Genomic DNA, 19,285 nt, shown 5'->3' with positions numbered 1-19,285 from the left:
ACGTGCAGCAGAGTTTTGAGGGGCTATTGTGGGGCCCATGGGCCTGATAGCCTCGGCCCATCATGTAGCAGGCCCGAGGCCCAGGCCGAGGAGCACAGGCTATTCAGGGCCAAGGTGAGGGAAAGCCTTTTTTCCCAATCCACACCGAGGACCACCTTATCCTCGGCCTGACGAAGGTGATTTTGGGGAGAGACTAACCCCAGAGTAAGCTGTCATTCTCACATTTAATGCATTCAACTAACTCCCCCTGGCCGCATTAATGGGGAGGTAACCCCTTGGCAGGATAACGTTGATCAGAGTGAACCACTTGAGTACCGATAAGGCCTCTGATGGGACAGACGGCCAGAAAAGAAGGCAAATAGATGATCAACAGATGGAAGGAGGGGATAGGAAGATGAAAACTATAAAAGAAAAGTTAGTATAGTAAAAAAGAGGAGGGGGAAAAAAGGGAGAACAATAAGGCCTCCTCGGTCACAGGCCGAGGAGTATCCCCCCATTTGTAAAGAAACTCCTAGCACTTTTTATAAGAAAAGTTCATGCTTGGTGATCGACGACCAGCACCTAAACCTTTCACCCCACTCTCTATAAATGTATTGTTTGGGCTTATTGGACTGAAAACCCATCGCTCAGAGTCAATCCAAACTGGGTCCTTACATGTAATAATTAAGGTGCATTAAATGTTTTATTAAATAATATTTTTATACATTAAAAAAAAAATAGAGTTCAACCGTGTACATATGACAAAAAAAAAATTAAAAATTAAAAAAACACACTTGACTTGAATCATTAATAAGTATATTTTTATTTAAAAAAATATGTATTATAACTCACAATTTAACATTTATTAATCTTGTAATCTATGCCAACACTTGTTAACAAAAGCCAAGTAAAAACAAAAACAAAACATTGGTCCGTATGGATACAACTTATTGTTGCTGAAAGTTATTGAAAACATATTGTTACTGAAAATGCTGTAACAAAATAATTTTTAAATATATGAATAGTACCGTGGACTTATTTTTAATATTTTTTAACGTGTAAACAATGCATGAACAGTGCATAATTTTCATTTTTAATATTTGTCTCCCACTGTCGTCAAATCCGAGCCCCAAAAAAAAAAAAAAATTTACTAATGTGTGCCCTTAGGGTACACATTAATTTTCATTTTTGAAAAAAGTTTTCTCGAGAATTGAAAAGTAATAACAGCTTTTTTAATTCTTGAGAAAATGTTTTCAAAAATAAAAAATTTAATATATTCCTTAAAGACACACATTAATCAGAAAAAAAAAAAATTAGAGAAAACGTAACTCACAAAACGCGCTGCAGGTATCAATGCTATCCAAACCAAGGCATTATGTCTTATGAAGCGTCCAATCGGAAGTATTGTACAGTTACAGCCACTTAACTCTCCCAACGCCCAACGTTAATTACGAGGTGGCCGCCAACACAAAACATGAAAAGGACCTTGTTGTAGCTGTAATGGTTTACTTTTTATGAGTGGTTTATTAGATGAGCAATGCTGACATTATAATTTTTTATGAGTAATGTATGACCCGTATTTTTTATTGCGTCATTTACTACTTATCACGAGTAAATTGTGATAAAAATTATGGTCTTAACTTTTTTTTTTATTTGATGAGTTTTATTAATAGATATTTTTAAGATAATCACTAATAAATTATTTTATTGAAATTTTGATAATATTTTTATAAAAAACGTTAAAAAAAAAAATAAAAAAATCCTTAAAATAGTCATTAACAAATGAGGTCAATTCATTCACCAACATTTTTCCTTATACAGGTATGCAGACAGGATGAATGAATATGCATTGAATGGTATTGGTGGGTCTCAACTCCCAATTTCCCAATATGGTGGCCGGTAAAGGCTATAATAAATGATTTTTTTTTTTTTTTAAATGAGAAGGGTGTAATAAATGAATCTATTGAATGCTATCACATCTGTTATCTATATTCTACTATATGCTAACCTACGGTTACTTCAAATATATATATATATATATACACGCTAACCTAAGAAAAATAATATAAATTTATATGTATTTGTGTTAATTTTTATATTAATTAATAAGTGTAAATATATTTATTTCTTATATATTATTCAATGCTATCCAAACCAAGGCATTATGTCGTATGAAGCGTCCAATCGGAAGTATTGTACAGTTACAGCCACTTAACTCTCCCAACGCCCAACGTTAACTACGAGGTGGCCGCCAACACAAAACATGAAAAGGACCTTGTTGTAGCTGTAATGGTTTACTTTTTATGAGTGGTTTATTAGATGAGCAATGCTGACATTATAATTTTTTATGAGTAATGTATGACCCGTATTTTTTATTGCGTCATTTACTACTTATCACGAGTAAATTGTGGTAAAAATTATGGTCTTAACTTTTTTTTTATTTGATGAGTTTTATTAATAGATGTTTTTAAGATAATCACTAATAAATTATTTTATAGAAATTTTGATAATACTTTTATAAAAAACGTAAAAAAAAAAAAAAAAATCCTTAAAATAGTCATTAACAAATGAGGTCAATTCATTCACCAACATTTTTACTTATACAGGTATGCAGACATGATGAATCAATGTGCATTGAATGGTATTGGTGGGTCTCAACTCCCAATTTCCAAATATGGTGGCCGGTAAAGGCTATAATAAATGATTTTTTTTTTTTTTTTTTAAATGAGAAGGGTGTAATAAATGAATCTATTGAATGCTTTCACATCTGTTATCTATATTCTACTATATGCTAACCTACGGTTACTTCAAATATATATATATATATATACACACGCTAACCTAAGAAAAATAATATAAATTTATATGTATTTGTGTTAATTTTTATATTAATTAATAAGTGTAAATATATTTATTTCTTATATATTATATAACAAGGATATATTAGTCAATTTATATAAATTATATTTTCTATTCTTCCATTTTTCTCTCAAACTAAATAAAAGAGTTTTCCACCCTTTCACTTTTTCACATCTCCAACCAAACACACATGAGAAAAAATTAAATTTTTTCTATTCTCTCACTTTTCCATCCTCCTACTAATTTTTCATCCTCCCACTTTTCCACTTCTCTAACCAAACAAATCCTAAAAATCTATTTAGATTGAGGGGGAGGGAGGGAAAGTGAAGAAAAGTAGAGTAGAGTTAGCTGAAAATAGGCTAATTTTGGGCCAAATCTATTCTACTTTACTCCCTTCAATCCAAACGTACAATAAGGCTTTACATAATTCTATTGAATATATATATATATATATATATAAGATATCTATAAACTATTTCAGTGTTTTTATATGCTAATTAATTTCCGCATGAGATACTTTTGGATAATTTTTTTTTATTTATCAAATCTGTATGAAAAGAATTTCTTTCAATTCTTTACGTAGTGATTCATAAAATTATTTGTGTGATTTTATTAACAGTCACATGGTGGGTTGATTTTTTTTTTCTCCTTTAAACTAGTTTGGAGGTAAACTTTTTTTTTCCATGCTAAATGATCAATTTTATTAGTTTCAATATATGAGTTGTTCCCGTACTTATTTTGTTAAAATATAATTATACCTAAACAAATACGATATTTAAAAAATGTATATCCAAGAAAATAACAAAATGAACTCATGGAAGTAAGCTTATCCAGCCTATTTGGAAGGAGAAATTATTAGGTCTATTAGGGGGATTGATGACATGGTTCTTCATGTCCTCTCAATCAATAAAATGTTGTTATTTATGCAAATATGACATCATATGGTAATTTTTATTTTTTATTTCTTATGTTGATTAAGAAGTTCATAAATACATTTGCATAGATGTCATCATTTCATTGGTCAGGGAGGATCACATCAACAGTCCTCCTTATATAAATAATAATTTCTTGTCCGGAAGTGATTATTTTTCATCGTTTGTTGGATTCAAAAATTAAATTGAACTTAATTTAAAAAGGTAAAACTTTGAAAATCTGCTCATAAGTTCATGCAATAAACTGAAAAAGTTGGAAACAAGTTCGAGCAACTAGAGTAAAGCAAATGACCAAAAGAGTTAAGAGGTGGTACCTGTATAAAGACGAGAGGTGAGAAACTAAGATCAGGACCAAGAGCTTGATGATAAGCAAGGCCATGATGAAATGAATGATCCTCCATGGCTAAAGCTTCATCAATGGTTTTGTCACTCTTTGCCTCAACAATTCTCACACCACTGTCGTTGCACTTGATGAAAGGCCTGCCTGTTTCTGATCTCCTAACCCTCCCTGATGCGATGAAATATAGGTCAAGCAATGGGAACATGGGTTTCTTCAAGTCCTGTATTGAGAGCCCTTGGACTGCCTCACTTGTAAAGAAGTAAACCCCATGAATGTAATGGAGCTTCATGACCAAGTCCATGTTTGTGAGCTCATGAACATTGTTCTCATCACTCACTGTGGCTGGCACCACAGTTGATAGCTTAATGTTAGAAACCATTCCCATGTCCTTGTTTTTTTTGAGATGTCTTTTGGAGTTAGGACTGCCCTTTATAACGAGGGTCTAATAATGCGAAAATTATATTTTGTACCCGGCATATATGCCAGGTCTCTCACACATAGTTGGGTCACACGCACTATGAGACCGTGTGTAGTGAAATAATGGGTTTTTTTTTTTTTTTTTTGGAAAAATAATAATGGGCTGTAAATAAAGAGAAGAGAAGGTAGTTGGCAGATTTTTTTTTTTTTTGGTGAAAAGGAAACTTCATTAAAAACAGAAGACTAAGGGGAAAGGAGAGCTCAGAGAGCAGTCTGTTTAGTTGGCAGATACATTGTTAGCTATGTTATCGTTTTCAGTATCTTAAATTCTTAATAGTGTGCCCTCAAAATAATCTTTATACAGTTACACTGCCATATCACATACCCTTATTTTTTGTTCCTCTTTTTCTAATGAAGTAAATCAATTTGTGCACGTATGCAAGTTGAGGATGATCACGATATGATATTGTATTTTTTCTTATAGGACAATAGTATTGTATTGCTGGGAGGTGAGCGTGGCAGCTCCAAGAATTTTTTTGAGTATGATCATTAAGAAACTTAAATTATACAAAATCTAACAATAAGAGAACTTCATACATTGAAAAAAAAACACGCACGCGCAAATGGATAAAATGTTACAATTTCCTTTTACAAACTTTTTTATTTTGAAATCATTACATAATAGTCTCATTATTAATATTGCAAGTTACATCTCTTCAAAAGTTTAGTTAAATAAAATCTCTCTTGGACTTTTTATATTTATTTGTAAGGATTTAATATATTGTTAAGGGGACTAAAGTTTAAGAACAAAATTTGGCTACAAACTTAGTTGCAGTCACTCTCACTAAATGAATTAACATTACTACATATTTTGAAAATCTAATCAATGAATTACATGTTCTCTATGTTCTTAAAATGCATCAAAATTTCATGTCAATCGGATGTTATTTACCATTTGATCTATAAAATTATTTTTTATGTATAATTTTAGACTACAAAAACTCGAAATTTAAATATTTGATTGACGATATAACTATTGATCTTTTATCTTCTTGAAATTTTGAAAGTATGGAGGATTAAGAAGAAAATGTAATTAAATGGTAGATTTGTTAAAATTCACATTCAATAAAAAAAAAAAAAATTGTAACCTTAGTGTACAATCAAGTTTGTTGCCAAATTTTATCCAAAATTTAATTATGTTGGGCCTAAAAAAAATTTAGGTCGTCACTAATTTTTTTTAAAAGATAAAAAAATCATAAATTTTTAAAATTTATATATAATAATTTATTTATTTTTTTAGGTCAAGGTGGTTTTGTGACGAACCTGGACTCTATGTAGAGCTGCCTCTAGAGGAGAGGAACCTTGGTATTCGTTTGGTTGGAGTCATTTAAGGAAGATGGAAAGGAGAGAGATTTTGGTGGGGTCTAGGTGCATTAACTCTCTAGCTAGCAAAAACAAATCCCCTCAATTTGAAGAGAAACGGAAGGAGGAATCCTCCCAACTAAGCACGCATAAGAAAACATCAAAAAATTTCTAACCCCTCACTTTTTTATTCCCAACTAAACAAAACCTTATGGCCTGTTTGGATGTTTAAAAAAGGAGGGGGAGTAGAGTAGAGGGAGGGAGAGTAATCTAATTACCTTGTTTGGAAGTTTTTTAAGGAAGGAGGGGAAGGGGTTTGGAGGGTTTCAACTCCCTCTAGTCCCCCATTTTTAATTCCCCCAAATTGGAGAGATTTGGAGGGAGAGTAGAGTACATAAACTATTGACCAAGTAAATTACCTAATTTACCCTTATAATATTAATAAAATTACACAAGGGGAAGGGCTAATTACTCCTTTCCCCTTACTAATTTTAAAAACATCCAAACAAGGTGGAGGGGAATCATTTTCCTCTACTCTCCTCCTCACTACTCCCCTCCCCTCTACTCTCCTCCCTCTCTAAACTTCCAAACAAGCCATTAAAGTCTAAAGAGTAACACGCACGGTTGTCAACAAGGTCTTAAAATTTAAGCCCCACCAATTTTTGGGTTGAAGTCAAAAGAGAAATATGCACAGGGGGTCTAGGCCCAACTAAACAAAACCTTAAAGTCTAAAGAGTAACATGCACGGTTGTCAACAAGGTCTTAAAATTAAAGCCCCACCAATTTTTGGGTTGAAGTCAAAAGAGTAATATGCACAGGAGGTTTGGGGGAAATAGTTCGAGTTGCAGGGTTAACAGTATGTTGTAATTATTTCTTAAAAAAAAAAAATAGAGAATAAAAAACAAAATGACTTTTGACTTTAGAGTTTTGACATGACATTAATATATATATATATATATATATATATAATAGGTGAAACTAAGAGAAACTTGAATTAGAATTTCAAATTGGAGTTTCAATTTTGCGTCATGTGTCCTAAATTATTTATTCTTAAATGATTTTAATTCTTAATTTTCAAATCAAATGTAGGACCACATCATAAATATTCATTCAAGTGAGTTATTAAGTACAAAAACCAAAGAGTCTAGAATAAATAAATTGTAAAAAAAAAAAATGCTTCATAATAATTTTTTTTTTTTTAATATGGACAATTTACATTTTATACCTAATAATATCCTTACAAATTTTTTAAAAGAGTTAACAAAATATAAAAATGACTATTAATAGTATTAAATTATATATATATATAAAAATTATATTATGCATTTTATTGTATATCTTTAAGCGTATCAATGCATATGCATGGGATTACAAGCTAATTCTAAAAATAAAATCCAACAGTGAAATAGACTTGAATAATTTGGCATTTGAATGTAATTAATGTTTCAATCAATTTTAAGGAAAATTTTCAAGTTAAATTATTTTCAACTTATTCAATTAAGGGCAAATTACAATTTATCCACATGTAGTTTTGTTCAAATTTAAGTTGGTTACCTGTAGTTTAAAATTTGAAACTTTACCCACTTGAGGTTTGATCGAATTTAAGTTGCCTACTTGTGTTTTGAAGATGTGGTTCGAAGAGAAAATTGCTTTTTAAGTATTGTCACTCCCTAACATTACTGTGCGAGTAGCAATTGAGGCCGATGGACCCAGTCCCATTTAGGCTCACAACTTATTTGTTTGTTGGGCTGAATTTCCTACTATGGGTCGTTCTCCAACTAAAGGCTCAATGAGATCACTTTTCTCCTCTTCAGCAATACACTACTTCCTCTTCCTCCCCTAAGACATTCTCTCTATTTGAATTTTCTACTCTCTATCTTCTCCCCACTTTTTCCAACCAACCTTTCCATCTTATCCTCCCCTCCTATTTATAGTTCAAAGCTCAGACGCAGGTCATCAATGCTCTCATAGTTAGTGCGACAGAGGGTCCAGTAAGGTTTTCTATAAGTGGGAGGTCAGGTATGGGTGGCTTTGGGACTTGGTTTCCACCTCCGTTGGTAGCTCGGCAGAGTCAGTGCGCGCTTAGTGCTACGGAGGGTCCAATCAGGGGGATGATAAGTGAGAATTTAAGCTTGGATGGCTTTGGGACTTGGTGCCCACCTCCGTTGATAGCTCGGCAGCGGCGCTTAGAGGACTTCTCTGAACAAAACAAGGATGACGCGTCGTTCAGTGACCTTTCCCAACATGCTCGGTAAATCTCTGCCGAGCATAACTTTAGTAGTGAAGCTTGGGCCTCCAGACCGCGTTAGTAAGGACTGGGCTTTTGGGCGAATGAGAGTTGGCCCAATTACTGTACACTTGAAGTTGAGATTAGGGACTGAGTAGNTTGACAATGGCAATTTCAAGGATGACCATGAAGAAACATCCAAGAAATTATGTGTACTACCACTGTCAATCAAGATAAGCACATCTTGATGATTAATTCTACCCCATACTCTCATTGTACCCGGAGAAGGACTTCCAAGTAAGGCATAGAGAGTGATCTCAGCACACCCTGCCACCTGTTGCTGCAATTCAGTGGAATCATCATACACCATTGTTGGTCCTTCCTCAAAACCCTCTGACTTACTTTCCAGGTTGTTCTGTTGGAACCCCTCCATAAGGAAAATCTTTGGTGTCTTGCATTGATGTCCCACATGCCATTTATCCTCATAGTAGAAGCATAATCCTTTCTTCTTTTGATCTTCAATCTGCATAGCAGTAAGCTTCTGCACAGGTAGTTTGGTAGTCTTCAAATCATTCCTAATTGGTGGGGGACCCAAAATTGAGGGCTTAGACACTTCACTCCACGGTCTGGTACTCTTCTTGCACACAAGAAGATATTCTTCTTGTATTTTGGCAAGACCAAAGGCAGCATTCAAATTCTGGGGATTCATCATCCTAATTGGTAATCTAATCTCATCCCTCAATCCACTCAAGAAACAGCTGAGTCTGTGCTTCTCAGATAGTTCCTTAATTCGATTGGACAAAGCCTCAAACTGTCCCTTATAAGCAGATACAGACCCCACTTGCTTCAATTTGGTTAGAGTTTCCATAGGATCATCATAGGAAGAAGAACCAAACCTCACGTACAATGCTCTAACAAAAGCCTCCCAACTAGTAAAAAGACCCGTTTCCTCTGCATCTTAAAACCAAATCAGAGCCTCCTCTTCCATATGGTATGAAGCTAATAATATCTTTTGGTTGATTGGGGTATTGTACAAATGAAAAAATTGGTTGGCTTTATACACCCATCCTGATGGATTCTCACCCTTAAACCTCGGGAACTCCAATCTCACAGCCTTGGGAATCATCGCAGAATCTTGTTGTTGATTAGTCACCATTGGAGATGAGTTTCTTGGAGGAGATGGAGGCCTATGTTGCCAACCATTACCCGCTTCTGTCAAACCTTGTACTGTCTCTGCTAGAGTCTGAAACAAACTTGTGACTGCATCCAATTTTTGATGGACTATCCCAAATTCTTGATCATGTTGCTCGATCGTCGATGAAAGAGCATTGACTTTTTCATTAAGGAAAGAAAAAGATCGAGTTTCTACCATAGTAGCAGAATGGCTCTGATACCAATTTGATAAGATCTTAGTAATCAGTAAGGGAAAGAATTGAAGAGATTAACTAAGAAGAGAGATAGAACATTAGGAAGGAGAAATTAAGAAGATACTGGGATAGATGAGAATTAGAGAGAAGATAGAGATGAGAACATGATTCTTGTTATACATTCCAAAAACTGCCTACAACCTCTTATTTCCCCCCTTTTATACAATTCCACCTTCTTAACTAACTCCCAGCTACTAACTAACTTCCATGACATCAGCACAATCACCCATGACATCACTTATTAACTAACACAGCAACTAACTAACTACCACTACAATCCTCTAATTACAATCCTTATCATTTTTGCTTGCGAGAAGTGCAAATTTCAGTGATCTTTTAAACTTCTTCCATGCATACTAAGCTTGTAATCATTTTTTTGGCTATGATTATGGATTTCCTTTCTCTGATTTCTTTGCAGTGGCACAACTCACAACTAAGATCAAGCATCTATCTTCAGCTTTACACAAGAAGGTGACAGTTGAATCAAGTATCTCTTTATTTGAGTCTATTATTTAGATTGTTTTCATTATATTACTACTTAGTCCTGTGTTGTTTAGTTTTAACACTTCTTGAATTCAGTCTTGCATTAGATAGTTTTATTTGGGGGGTAACATCAATCCTTGATTGAACAAGAAATTGATTATTGCTCCTTACAAATATTGTTATCTATCTGCACCTAGGTAACAATAAATTAGGGGCATTGAGGTGATTAACATGGTATAGATTGTTCTAGCTAATACTTTAGTGTATGTTTGGAATGGAGGAAAATGAGGTGAGAGGAGAGGAGAGGAGTAATAAGTTTCAAGAGCTTGAAATTGTGGATAAGTAATATTTAATCAGTTGCACTTACAGGTGTTCATGAAACCAAGAACACAGACCAAACTGACCACCACTGGTGCAAGTGCAAGTGGTGCAACATGAGTTTAGAATCTTGCCACATTTTTTGCAGTGTGCTGTAATGCATGAGCACATTGGACTCTAGTGAAAGTTAATATCATTCAAATGAAACTCATGACAACTGAATGTCATTGTTTTGCTTTACTTATCTGATGAATTGACTCAAGCAAATGCAATGTTGCATCAAGGCGGCAATTGATGTGGCAGGATACGACTGGCATCCAGCTAGCTGAATGATATTAGGGAGCAAGAAGTTATATGTGTTTGACATTTTTAATTAGTTACTAGTTGCTGTTGCCTTCAGTGCAACAGCCAATATATTACAGATGAGTGGGGTTCCAAAAATTAATAATAAGAGTGCTAAGAAGCACCCTTTTAATTGATTGCATAGTCTAAGTACTGTAGGTGCTGTTACTTTCTCTTTTTCCCTTCTTAGATTTATTTATTTGTATATTATTATAACTATAATGTTGTAGGATAAGCATTCTATAAAGGGTCTTCAGGCAATGGTGCAGAGGAGGAAGAGGATATTGAAGTATCTCCGAAGAACTGACTGGGATTCCTACTGCTTGGTTCTCTCTAAACTTGGTCTCCGTGACAACCCTAATTACAAGCACTAGACTGGTCAACACTCAACAATGTGATCCCTTTGTTTTCTTTGTAAGATAATTATTTGGTCTCTTGGAAAACAGTGATAACAAGAAAAGTGGGCAAGTCAATAACGTGACCAGCTCTCTGTTTTTTCCTCGCTTTTTTGTTAGATGTTTTTGTTTTTGACGTAAGACCACTATTGTAGTTGGTCTACTTGATTTTTGTTCCATTCCATATGGGAATCAAGGATATAAATACAGTTCGTTTTTTAAAATCTATTTCCTATTCTTTAATTGGATTTTTTTTTTTAATTTATACTTTGAACAACCTTGTTTTAATGCATGTCTTTTTTAAAGACACTAGTCACTGTTTATGCGTGCACTGGATATTTAAATAAAATTATATGTGTATATATATATATATATATTTTTTTTTTATTTAGCTTGAAAATATAATCAAACTCATGTAATTTATTTAAAAGTAATGACGTTAAAATAATTGAGTAATTGCCCTAAATATTACGTTTGTGTATTCATAACTTCATGTTTAGAAAAACATTGACTTAAATTTAGATAGATTGAAATATGTTAATGTGGCTTAATATGAGCGTAGCAAAAATAAATGTTATGTTTAAAATTATATATATATATATATATTTGGCGCAAACCTATCTTTTTGTAGTATGTAACTACACAAAAATGGATCGAAGTGGACCAAATGAATTGAATAGGATCAAAGTTGACTGAATAGTATAGAAAGGACCGAATAGAACCTAATGTGGACCGAATAAGACCAAAGTAGACAGCACGGACCGAATTAAAATATAGTGGACCAAAGTGAACCGAATAGGACCAATGTGGACCAAATAGAAACAATGTGGACCGAATAAGACCAAATTGGACCGAATAAGACCAAAGTGGACTGAATAGAAACAAAGTGGACAGAATAGGACCGAAGTGGACCGAATAAGACTAAAGTAGACATAATGGACCGAATAGGATCAAAGTGGACAGAATAAGACCAAAGTGGACTGAATAAGACTGAAGTGCATAGAATGGACCGAAGTATACCCAATGGGACCGAATTAGACCAGGGTGGACCGAATAGAACCCATTGGACAAAATTGGACCAAATCGGAGAAGTGAATAGAATGGACTGAATAGGACCAAATAGGACCGAAGTAGATAGAGGCCAAATGGACCGAATAGGATCAAATAGAACCGAATTGGGCCGAATAGACCAAAATAGATCGAATTGACCAAAATGTTACATTGATGTAACTCAAAATGAACGTAACAACAATAAATGCTACATTTTAGCTATTAAATATTATATAGATTTGTAAGACTTATATGTAGTGTAATTTGTATAATATCACTATAAAAATTAAATAATTAAGAATTTGTTTATTATGTTGTTGATGTACCAAATTGGAATTAAATAGATTGAAATGCTATGCTAATGTGGCTCAACAGGAGTGTAGTAATAATAAATGTTACACTTCAACTTTTAAATATTATCTAGATATAGATTTGTAAGACTTATATATAGTAAAATTTGTACACTAACAAATAATTAGGAATTTTTTTTATTATGTTGTTGATGTAAACCAATCATGTCACTTTGTAAATTTTTTAGTTAGTAAACGATATCATTTAAATGTTTTTTTTACTATTAAAAATTTAAATGAAAATATTCGTTAGGATGCCTTACTTAAAAGATCTTACTATTTGATTAATATTAATTTAAAAAATAGTTAAATGACTTTATGTACTAATAGATTTGGATAAAATAATTAAATTAAATCATTTAATTATATAATAATAGATTTTACAATGAAAATGGATTGAATGGACCAAAATGATACACTGATTCGACTTAACAAGAATAACAATAATAAATATTATGTTTTAACTTTTAGATATTATATAGATATCATATATATCTTGCAATTTACTTTATTTTTATATAATTCGAAACCTGACTTGGGTTCTAGTTAGTTTATTTTTGTAAAATCTTTTATTATTGAATATTGTGCTTGAATCCTTGGTAACTTGATATGCGCATGGTTGACTCAAAGTTGATGGTCAATTTGGACTCCATCTCAGCTAGTAATGAAATATTGATTATTTTTCGTCTACAACCTTTTTTTTTTCTTTTTTTTTTTAATAAATAAATTTTGAGAAGACTTCTACAACTTTGTAGCATATACTCTAGAAGGCATACGTCATATACGATAACAATTTTCTAAATTGGGGTCATTCTACGGTACCCCATATTTTTTGAGGTATCGTAAAAAGATAGTAATTAGTATTTAGATTGTAAGATTGTGGAGTGATATATCCTTTTTCTTTTTTCTTTTTTTGTATAGTTCTTTACTTTGAAAAAATCAAGTACTGGATAAATTTTGATTTTTATTTTTTTTGTAAATTTTATATTATTAAGTGTATTATAAGTATTTAAGATAGTAATTAGTATTTAGAATATAAAATGTAGAGTGATTTATCTTTATCATTTTTCTTTTTCTTTTTGTATAGTACTTTACTTTCAAAAAATAAAGTACTGGATAATTTTTTTTTTCACTTTTTTTTTTCTTTTGTAAAATTTATATTATTAAATGGTGATTTTCAAGCATATATTTAATAATTAAATAAGAAAGTTAATAAAATAAAATAATAACCATGAAAACATTAAAATTTATGATTAATTTTTGAAGTAAAGTTGAATATCTTTGAAGGATTTTAATTATAATTTTTTTTTATTCCTTGTAAGAGATGGATAATTTAATTAAGTAGAATAAAATTATGTTAAGTTGTTTAAAAAAAAAAAAAAAATTGTTAAAGGGTTGGACCGCACTGTTCTTGACCGGTTCGTACGGTCCAACCCCGGTTTTAGGGGTTCACGGAATTGCCACATATGCCCGGTTCTTTATACTTAAAAAACCGGTTTTCATCACGGTTCACGGTTTTCACGGTCCGACCTCCCGGTCCGGTCCGGTTCTGAGAACTATGGCTACAAGTACTCTGAATTAGGATTTATCACATAAGTCCACTACTTTGAAATGAGGAGAGTGGGGAAACCCACTCAAAATACCTTATATAAAGGGTATGTTTGAGATCCATTTTTTTTCTTTCTAAAACTGAATTTTTTTTACTGAAACTACTGTAGATAAAGGTAAAAGTTAACTAAAAGTTAACCCATGAATAGTACCAAAAAGTACTGTAGGACTTATAAATAGTGACAAAAATAAGTTGAATAGTAAAATAAGTTGGCAAAATTAATTATGCCAAACGGACACAAAGACTATGACTTCATCAAATGAAAGATACGTGGGAAATTTACTAACTTACATTCTGAGAATTTATGAAGATCTTAAGAGAAATTCTAACTTAACCATTGAAGGGACTTTGGTTAACACCACACCAGTGCACTTCTATAGTGTTTGCTCTTCTTTTCAGTCTGTAGTGTGCGTTTGGATATCGCTTATTTTGCTGAAAACTTAAAATACTATAGCTAAATAATTTTTAAATATGTAAATAGTATCGTAAAACCTATTTTTAATGAAATTTTTATTAACAAAAAAGGTTTGTAAGTCTTGTAAATAATATACGGGACCCACTGTCAGACTTTAAATGTGCTATGCAAATGCGCATGGCCAAAACGCAATCCAAATTTGAGCATTCCAAGTTTGAGCATTCAGTCCACTTATGTCATACTTCATCAAATTATTATTATTATTTTTAAAAAGTGAGTTAATGGTTTTAGTTAAATAATATATATATATATATATATAAAGAAGACATTTAAAATTTTAATCCCTATGGTACCAAAGACACCAGTCTCAGGTTTAAAACTGTGACAGAGCAGAACTTGCTAATAATTCTAACTAAAACAGTCATTAACAAATAAAAAGAACTACAAATATCAATTTAATAACAAGTAAAAAGGAAAATCTTTTATTCACCAATATAGTAATCAATATAAATATTAATATTAATATACAACGAATGTATATATGTATATATAATAATTAAAAAAATGAGGAAAAAAAAAAAAGGCCATAATAAACTGCAAAGTGCGGGCAGTGAACACTCCAAAGTCATAAAAAACAAGGAGAGCGAACTCCTTCAACTAACCAATTATCAGCTGCCACGTACCCCTCTGTGAATCTCTACTCCATCTCCTCCTTGATAGTGAATCTCCGATCACCAGACCTCAAAGCCTGGTGCAATTCTCCGAGTCCAACGTTGGCACACGTGTACACTAAATTCTTCACGATCCTACTCCCGTCGTCCACCGCCGCATTCCCCACACTCCCCCAACTGCAAAACGACCCACCGTTTTGCACCTCGCACACGATCACTTCCGCCGGGTCAGAAGGGTTGTGCAAAAAGACGAAATTGCCCATCGAATTCATCCCAATCGACGTCACGCGTGGACTCTGGCCTTTCAGTTTCACTACCAGCTCCTTCGGCATCTCACTGATTTCAATTTTCATATCCAACATTTCGCCCTTCACTTCCCACATTTTTACGCTTTTGACATTCTCAGCCTCTCCGACCAAACCCACCACGAACATCCGATCATTGACAAATCCGATTATTGAAGAGAAAACGTTTTGATCAGGTCGGAGATCGTAAGGTCCTTGCCAGGTCTTAGTGATAGGATCGAACGAGTGCGTCGCACCGGAACATTTCTCCATCACGTACATTTTTGACCTGTCCACAGCCATCGAAAGCCAGGTGGAGGCACAGGAATCTTTCAGAATCGCGGGCATGTCGTCGCACGTGTCCCACGCGCGCGTCTTCAAGTCGTAAGTCTCCACCGCGAGCGGGTCGTCCCCGAAATCGCACGCGCCTCCCGCAATCACCACGCGCTCGCCCACCAGCGCCACGATCGGGTCGGGTCGCCACACCAGCGGGGCTACCGCCTGGTGCCACGTCAGCTGGAGCGGGTCAGACGAGAAGACGAACCGGAACGGGCTCTGCATGTAGAGCAAATTCGAGTGCGACGATCGGAGGGTCGAGACGTAGTTGATCGAAGGCTGCTCGATGTCGACCCACACGTGCGAGCGAGGATCGTAAGCGTGCGAGGTCGTCGTGTACGGATACCGGGTCGACTGGGCGTGGACGATGAGCCAGGGCTTGACCGGGTTCAGGTGGCGAAGAGAGGAAAACACAGCGCCTTTCCACGAGGTGGACACGTGGCAAGCCGGGACGAGGTCGATGAGCGGCACGTGCGTGAGAATAGCCTCTAGAACATCACCGTGGATTGGGGCTTCTTCTTCATCTGCTACAGTTTGGTGTTTCGCCATTGTTGTTTATATTTTGAGGTTTTGTATATTGGTGTGTGAGAGACTGAGAGGGAAAGGATGGTTCGGAAGATCCTTTATATAGAGATTAGAGAGAGAGAGAGAGGGGGAAAAATGAGTGATGTGGAACACTGTAACAATAAAGAAACTTCGGATAGACCGTAGACTAGGCGCTTCGTATAAATTTTCTTTTCTTTTCTTTTTAGTCATTTACTAGGAAAAAGTCTTGTAAGGGGTGTTCAAAGTAGACAGCTCAAAAGAAATATTATAGTATTTAACTACTATGAGCTATACTGCTTTTATTTTTATATTTTTAGAAACCTAAAATTTAATTTTAAGTTAAAAGGTACTCAAAGGTCAAGTATGAATTGTCATCAAAGACTCACTCTTTTGTCGTGTTTTTAAATCCAAGTTTTTCCCTAGTTGCTCTATTATGGAAGCTTCTGATACCAATTCAGGTTCATAAGCATAGCATATTATCTTAAAAGGTTGTGATGTTCTCTTAAAAGGTGCTGCCAGTAAAGAATAATTTGAGGAGGTTTCAAATTTTGGTGGATGATGCCTGTGATCACTGCCACTCATCCCCTGAAATGGTACTGCATGCCGTTTAGAATTGCCCAAAAATCTCAAGAGTGTGGGATACATATTCAAAGCTTGCTTTCCATCGTACACACTGGTTTTCATCCATCACAGAATTGTTACTCTATGGCCACGGTGAAGGAAAAAATATGGAGTTATTGGTGAAGCTCATATGGACAATTTGGTTTAGCTAAAATCAGATTAGGACAACCAGCAGTAACTACCCCATCACACAGGTTGCTCCAAATGCTTAAGAAGCTCTCCAAGTCTTTTGCCAAGAAAATATCACTCCCCCATCTCAGCTTTCAGCCCCTGCACCCCCACGAGTTAGGCGGTCTCCTCCCCCAGCTAACTCTCTCAAGGTAAATTTTGATGGTGCTACTTTCAGGGATATTAGGAAGGCATGTCTGGGAGTGGTGATTTGCAACAACCAAGGACAAGTCTTAGCTGCCCTCTCTCAGCAGATTTCTCTACCTTATTCCTCAGATGTGGTAGAAGCCTTGGTAGTAGCACGAGCTATCTCCTTTGCCCTTGAAATTGGTTATTTCTCATTTATTCTTGAGGGTGATTCTGAAACAGTGATCAACACTCTCAATAGTGTATAGGATTCCTTATCCCCTTTTGGCCATATTCTTGCATTAGCCAAGGTCACCACAGAAACCAGTTGTTGTTTTACTTTCTCACATATCCGTAGATTTGGTAATTCTGTTACTAACAACCTAACTAAACATGCTAGATATGTTAGAGATTTTTCAATGTAGATAAAGGATGTTCCACCATATTTCTATTACGTTTTATTCACCAATAAAAATTGAGTTTTTTCTTCAATAAAACTTTCAAGTTTTCATTCTCAAAAAAAAAAAAAAAAAGGTATGAGTTGTCATGAAATTTCTCTAAGAAAAGCAATACACTTGTTTATGATTTACTTGCACAAATTTAAGGGAGTTATGTGTATTTTTCTTAATATGGGTTCCTTAGGGCACCTTATTTAACATGATAAAAAAATGTTTTATGTATCATTCAATATAAGAATTAAATTAGCTTTAAATTATGACTGTAGAGCAATAATTAATAAATTCATTTCAAAATTTTATGGTATTTTTATTGGAGTAATGCCACAATCACAAATGTTTTTACAAATTTTTGAGGTAGAAAATTCTTATTAATTCTTATTTAGGTTCACGGCTTATATCATTTTTTTAGTTACCAATAATCATTTATCACATCAGAAGTTTGTAAAAAAGTTTATAACTCTAACATTTCTCTTTTTATCGAAGTAAAAATTTTCATAATAATTAATGCAAAATACTAAAGTTATTACAAATTTTTGTGTTTATAAACTAAAGTTCTAATAAATGTGTATGATTTTTTTTTTTTTGAGAAAATATATGTGTATGATTTTTTTTTTTTTAATTTTAAAGAATGATAAATGAGTATGATTAGTGCCACTTCAACAAATAATAATAAATAATTATTTAAATTATCTTTATGTGTTAGTTACACATTATTTTGTAAATTTCATAAAGTAAAATCTGTAATATTCTAACGTTTCTTTTTGCATTTTTTCCCCCACTATAGTAACTTCTCTAATTTCAATTGCAAAAACAAATCTTCTCTAATTTCTACTATAGTTAGTAAAATACATGTATTACATCATATATTACACATTTGTACTTTTAAAAAAAAAAAACTGACTCATTGTTCGAAACAAAAATATGCTAAAAGGTGCATGTTTTCTATAACTAAAGATATAAAACATGTTTACCACCGCACACCTTTGGTGTGGTGGTCACTCCACAAGTATAAATGCCTGTGGGGTGTGAGGGGTAAGAGCCGAAATTCAAGTTTCTAAGAAAAAACTTCACACATATACACCTAGATTAGGCTTTGATATCTTGTATCAAAAAAGATATAAAACACATTTGCATTAAACATTTTCCTATTATATTTGTATAAGAAGACTTCAACTTCAGTTCAATAATTTTATTGACAATATAATTGTTTATTTTGTCATTATATTCAAAAATTAAATTATAAAAATCAACATTTTTAGTTCCATATTTTACTATTTATATCAAAATCAATATTTTATCTATTAAGGAGTTTTTTATAATTTGAATGATTAAATCTTCTTATCATTTATAATATGTGTATATCATGTATGTATGTATATTAGATTTTAAATAAACAAAAATAAGTCAAAGGCCTTGTAGCTGAATTGGCACATTCTCGTGTACAAAGTGCTTACGGGCTTTATTTCTAAGGGGGAAAGGGTTCGAACTGCAGGATTTGCAACATGTTGTAATTATCTCTCAAAGTGCTTCTGATGATAGCTACTTGAACCTGCTTTTTTTTTTTTTTTTT

At 33.5% G+C, this 19,285-nt stretch overlaps 2 protein-coding genes and 1 non-coding gene across 3 annotated transcripts in view; 1 reads left to right on the top strand and 2 right to left on the bottom strand.

The window, feature by feature from the left end:
- Nucleotides 1-4,632, bottom strand: part of LOC112022352 (protein ECERIFERUM 2) — a 15,512-nt gene extending 10,880 nt beyond the window's left edge. The window contains exon 1 of the mRNA XM_024054921.2: nt 4,085-4,632. Coding sequence (XP_023910689.1) covers nt 4,085-4,495 — 411 coding nt within the window. The 5' untranslated portion in view covers nt 4,496-4,632. The remainder of the gene's footprint in view (nt 1-4,084) is intronic.
- A 5,237-nt stretch (nt 4,633-9,869) lies between these two features.
- LOC112036586 (uncharacterized) lies at nt 9,870-11,188 on the top strand. Its single transcript, XR_010630423.1, has 2 exons — nt 9,870-10,014; nt 10,917-11,188. It is a non-coding gene; the product is annotated as an uncharacterized LOC112036586 (transcript).
- A 3,771-nt stretch (nt 11,189-14,959) lies between these two features.
- LOC112033978 (F-box/kelch-repeat protein At1g23390) lies at nt 14,960-16,427 on the bottom strand. Its single transcript, XM_024066762.2, has one exon. The coding sequence runs from the start codon at nt 16,343-16,345 to the stop codon at nt 15,203-15,205; it is 1,143 nt and encodes a 380-aa protein (XP_023922530.2). The 5' UTR covers nt 16,346-16,427; the 3' UTR covers nt 14,960-15,202.
- Between the last annotated feature and the right edge of the window lie 2,858 nt (nt 16,428-19,285).

This window comes from Quercus suber, unplaced genomic scaffold (genome assembly GCF_002906115.3).
Source record: "Quercus suber isolate HL8 unplaced genomic scaffold, Cork oak 2.0 scaffold_155, whole genome shotgun sequence".
NCBI classification, from domain to species: Eukaryota; Viridiplantae; Streptophyta; class Magnoliopsida; order Fagales; family Fagaceae; genus Quercus; species Quercus suber.
This window is presented reverse-complemented; position numbering and strand designations above follow the sequence as displayed.

Bases quoted from the DNA above. Each gene is read 5' to 3' on its own strand.
- LOC112033978 (XM_024066762.2), bottom strand. From the start codon at position 16,345: ATGGCGAAACACCAAACTGTAGCAGATGAAGAAGAAGCCCCAATCCAC.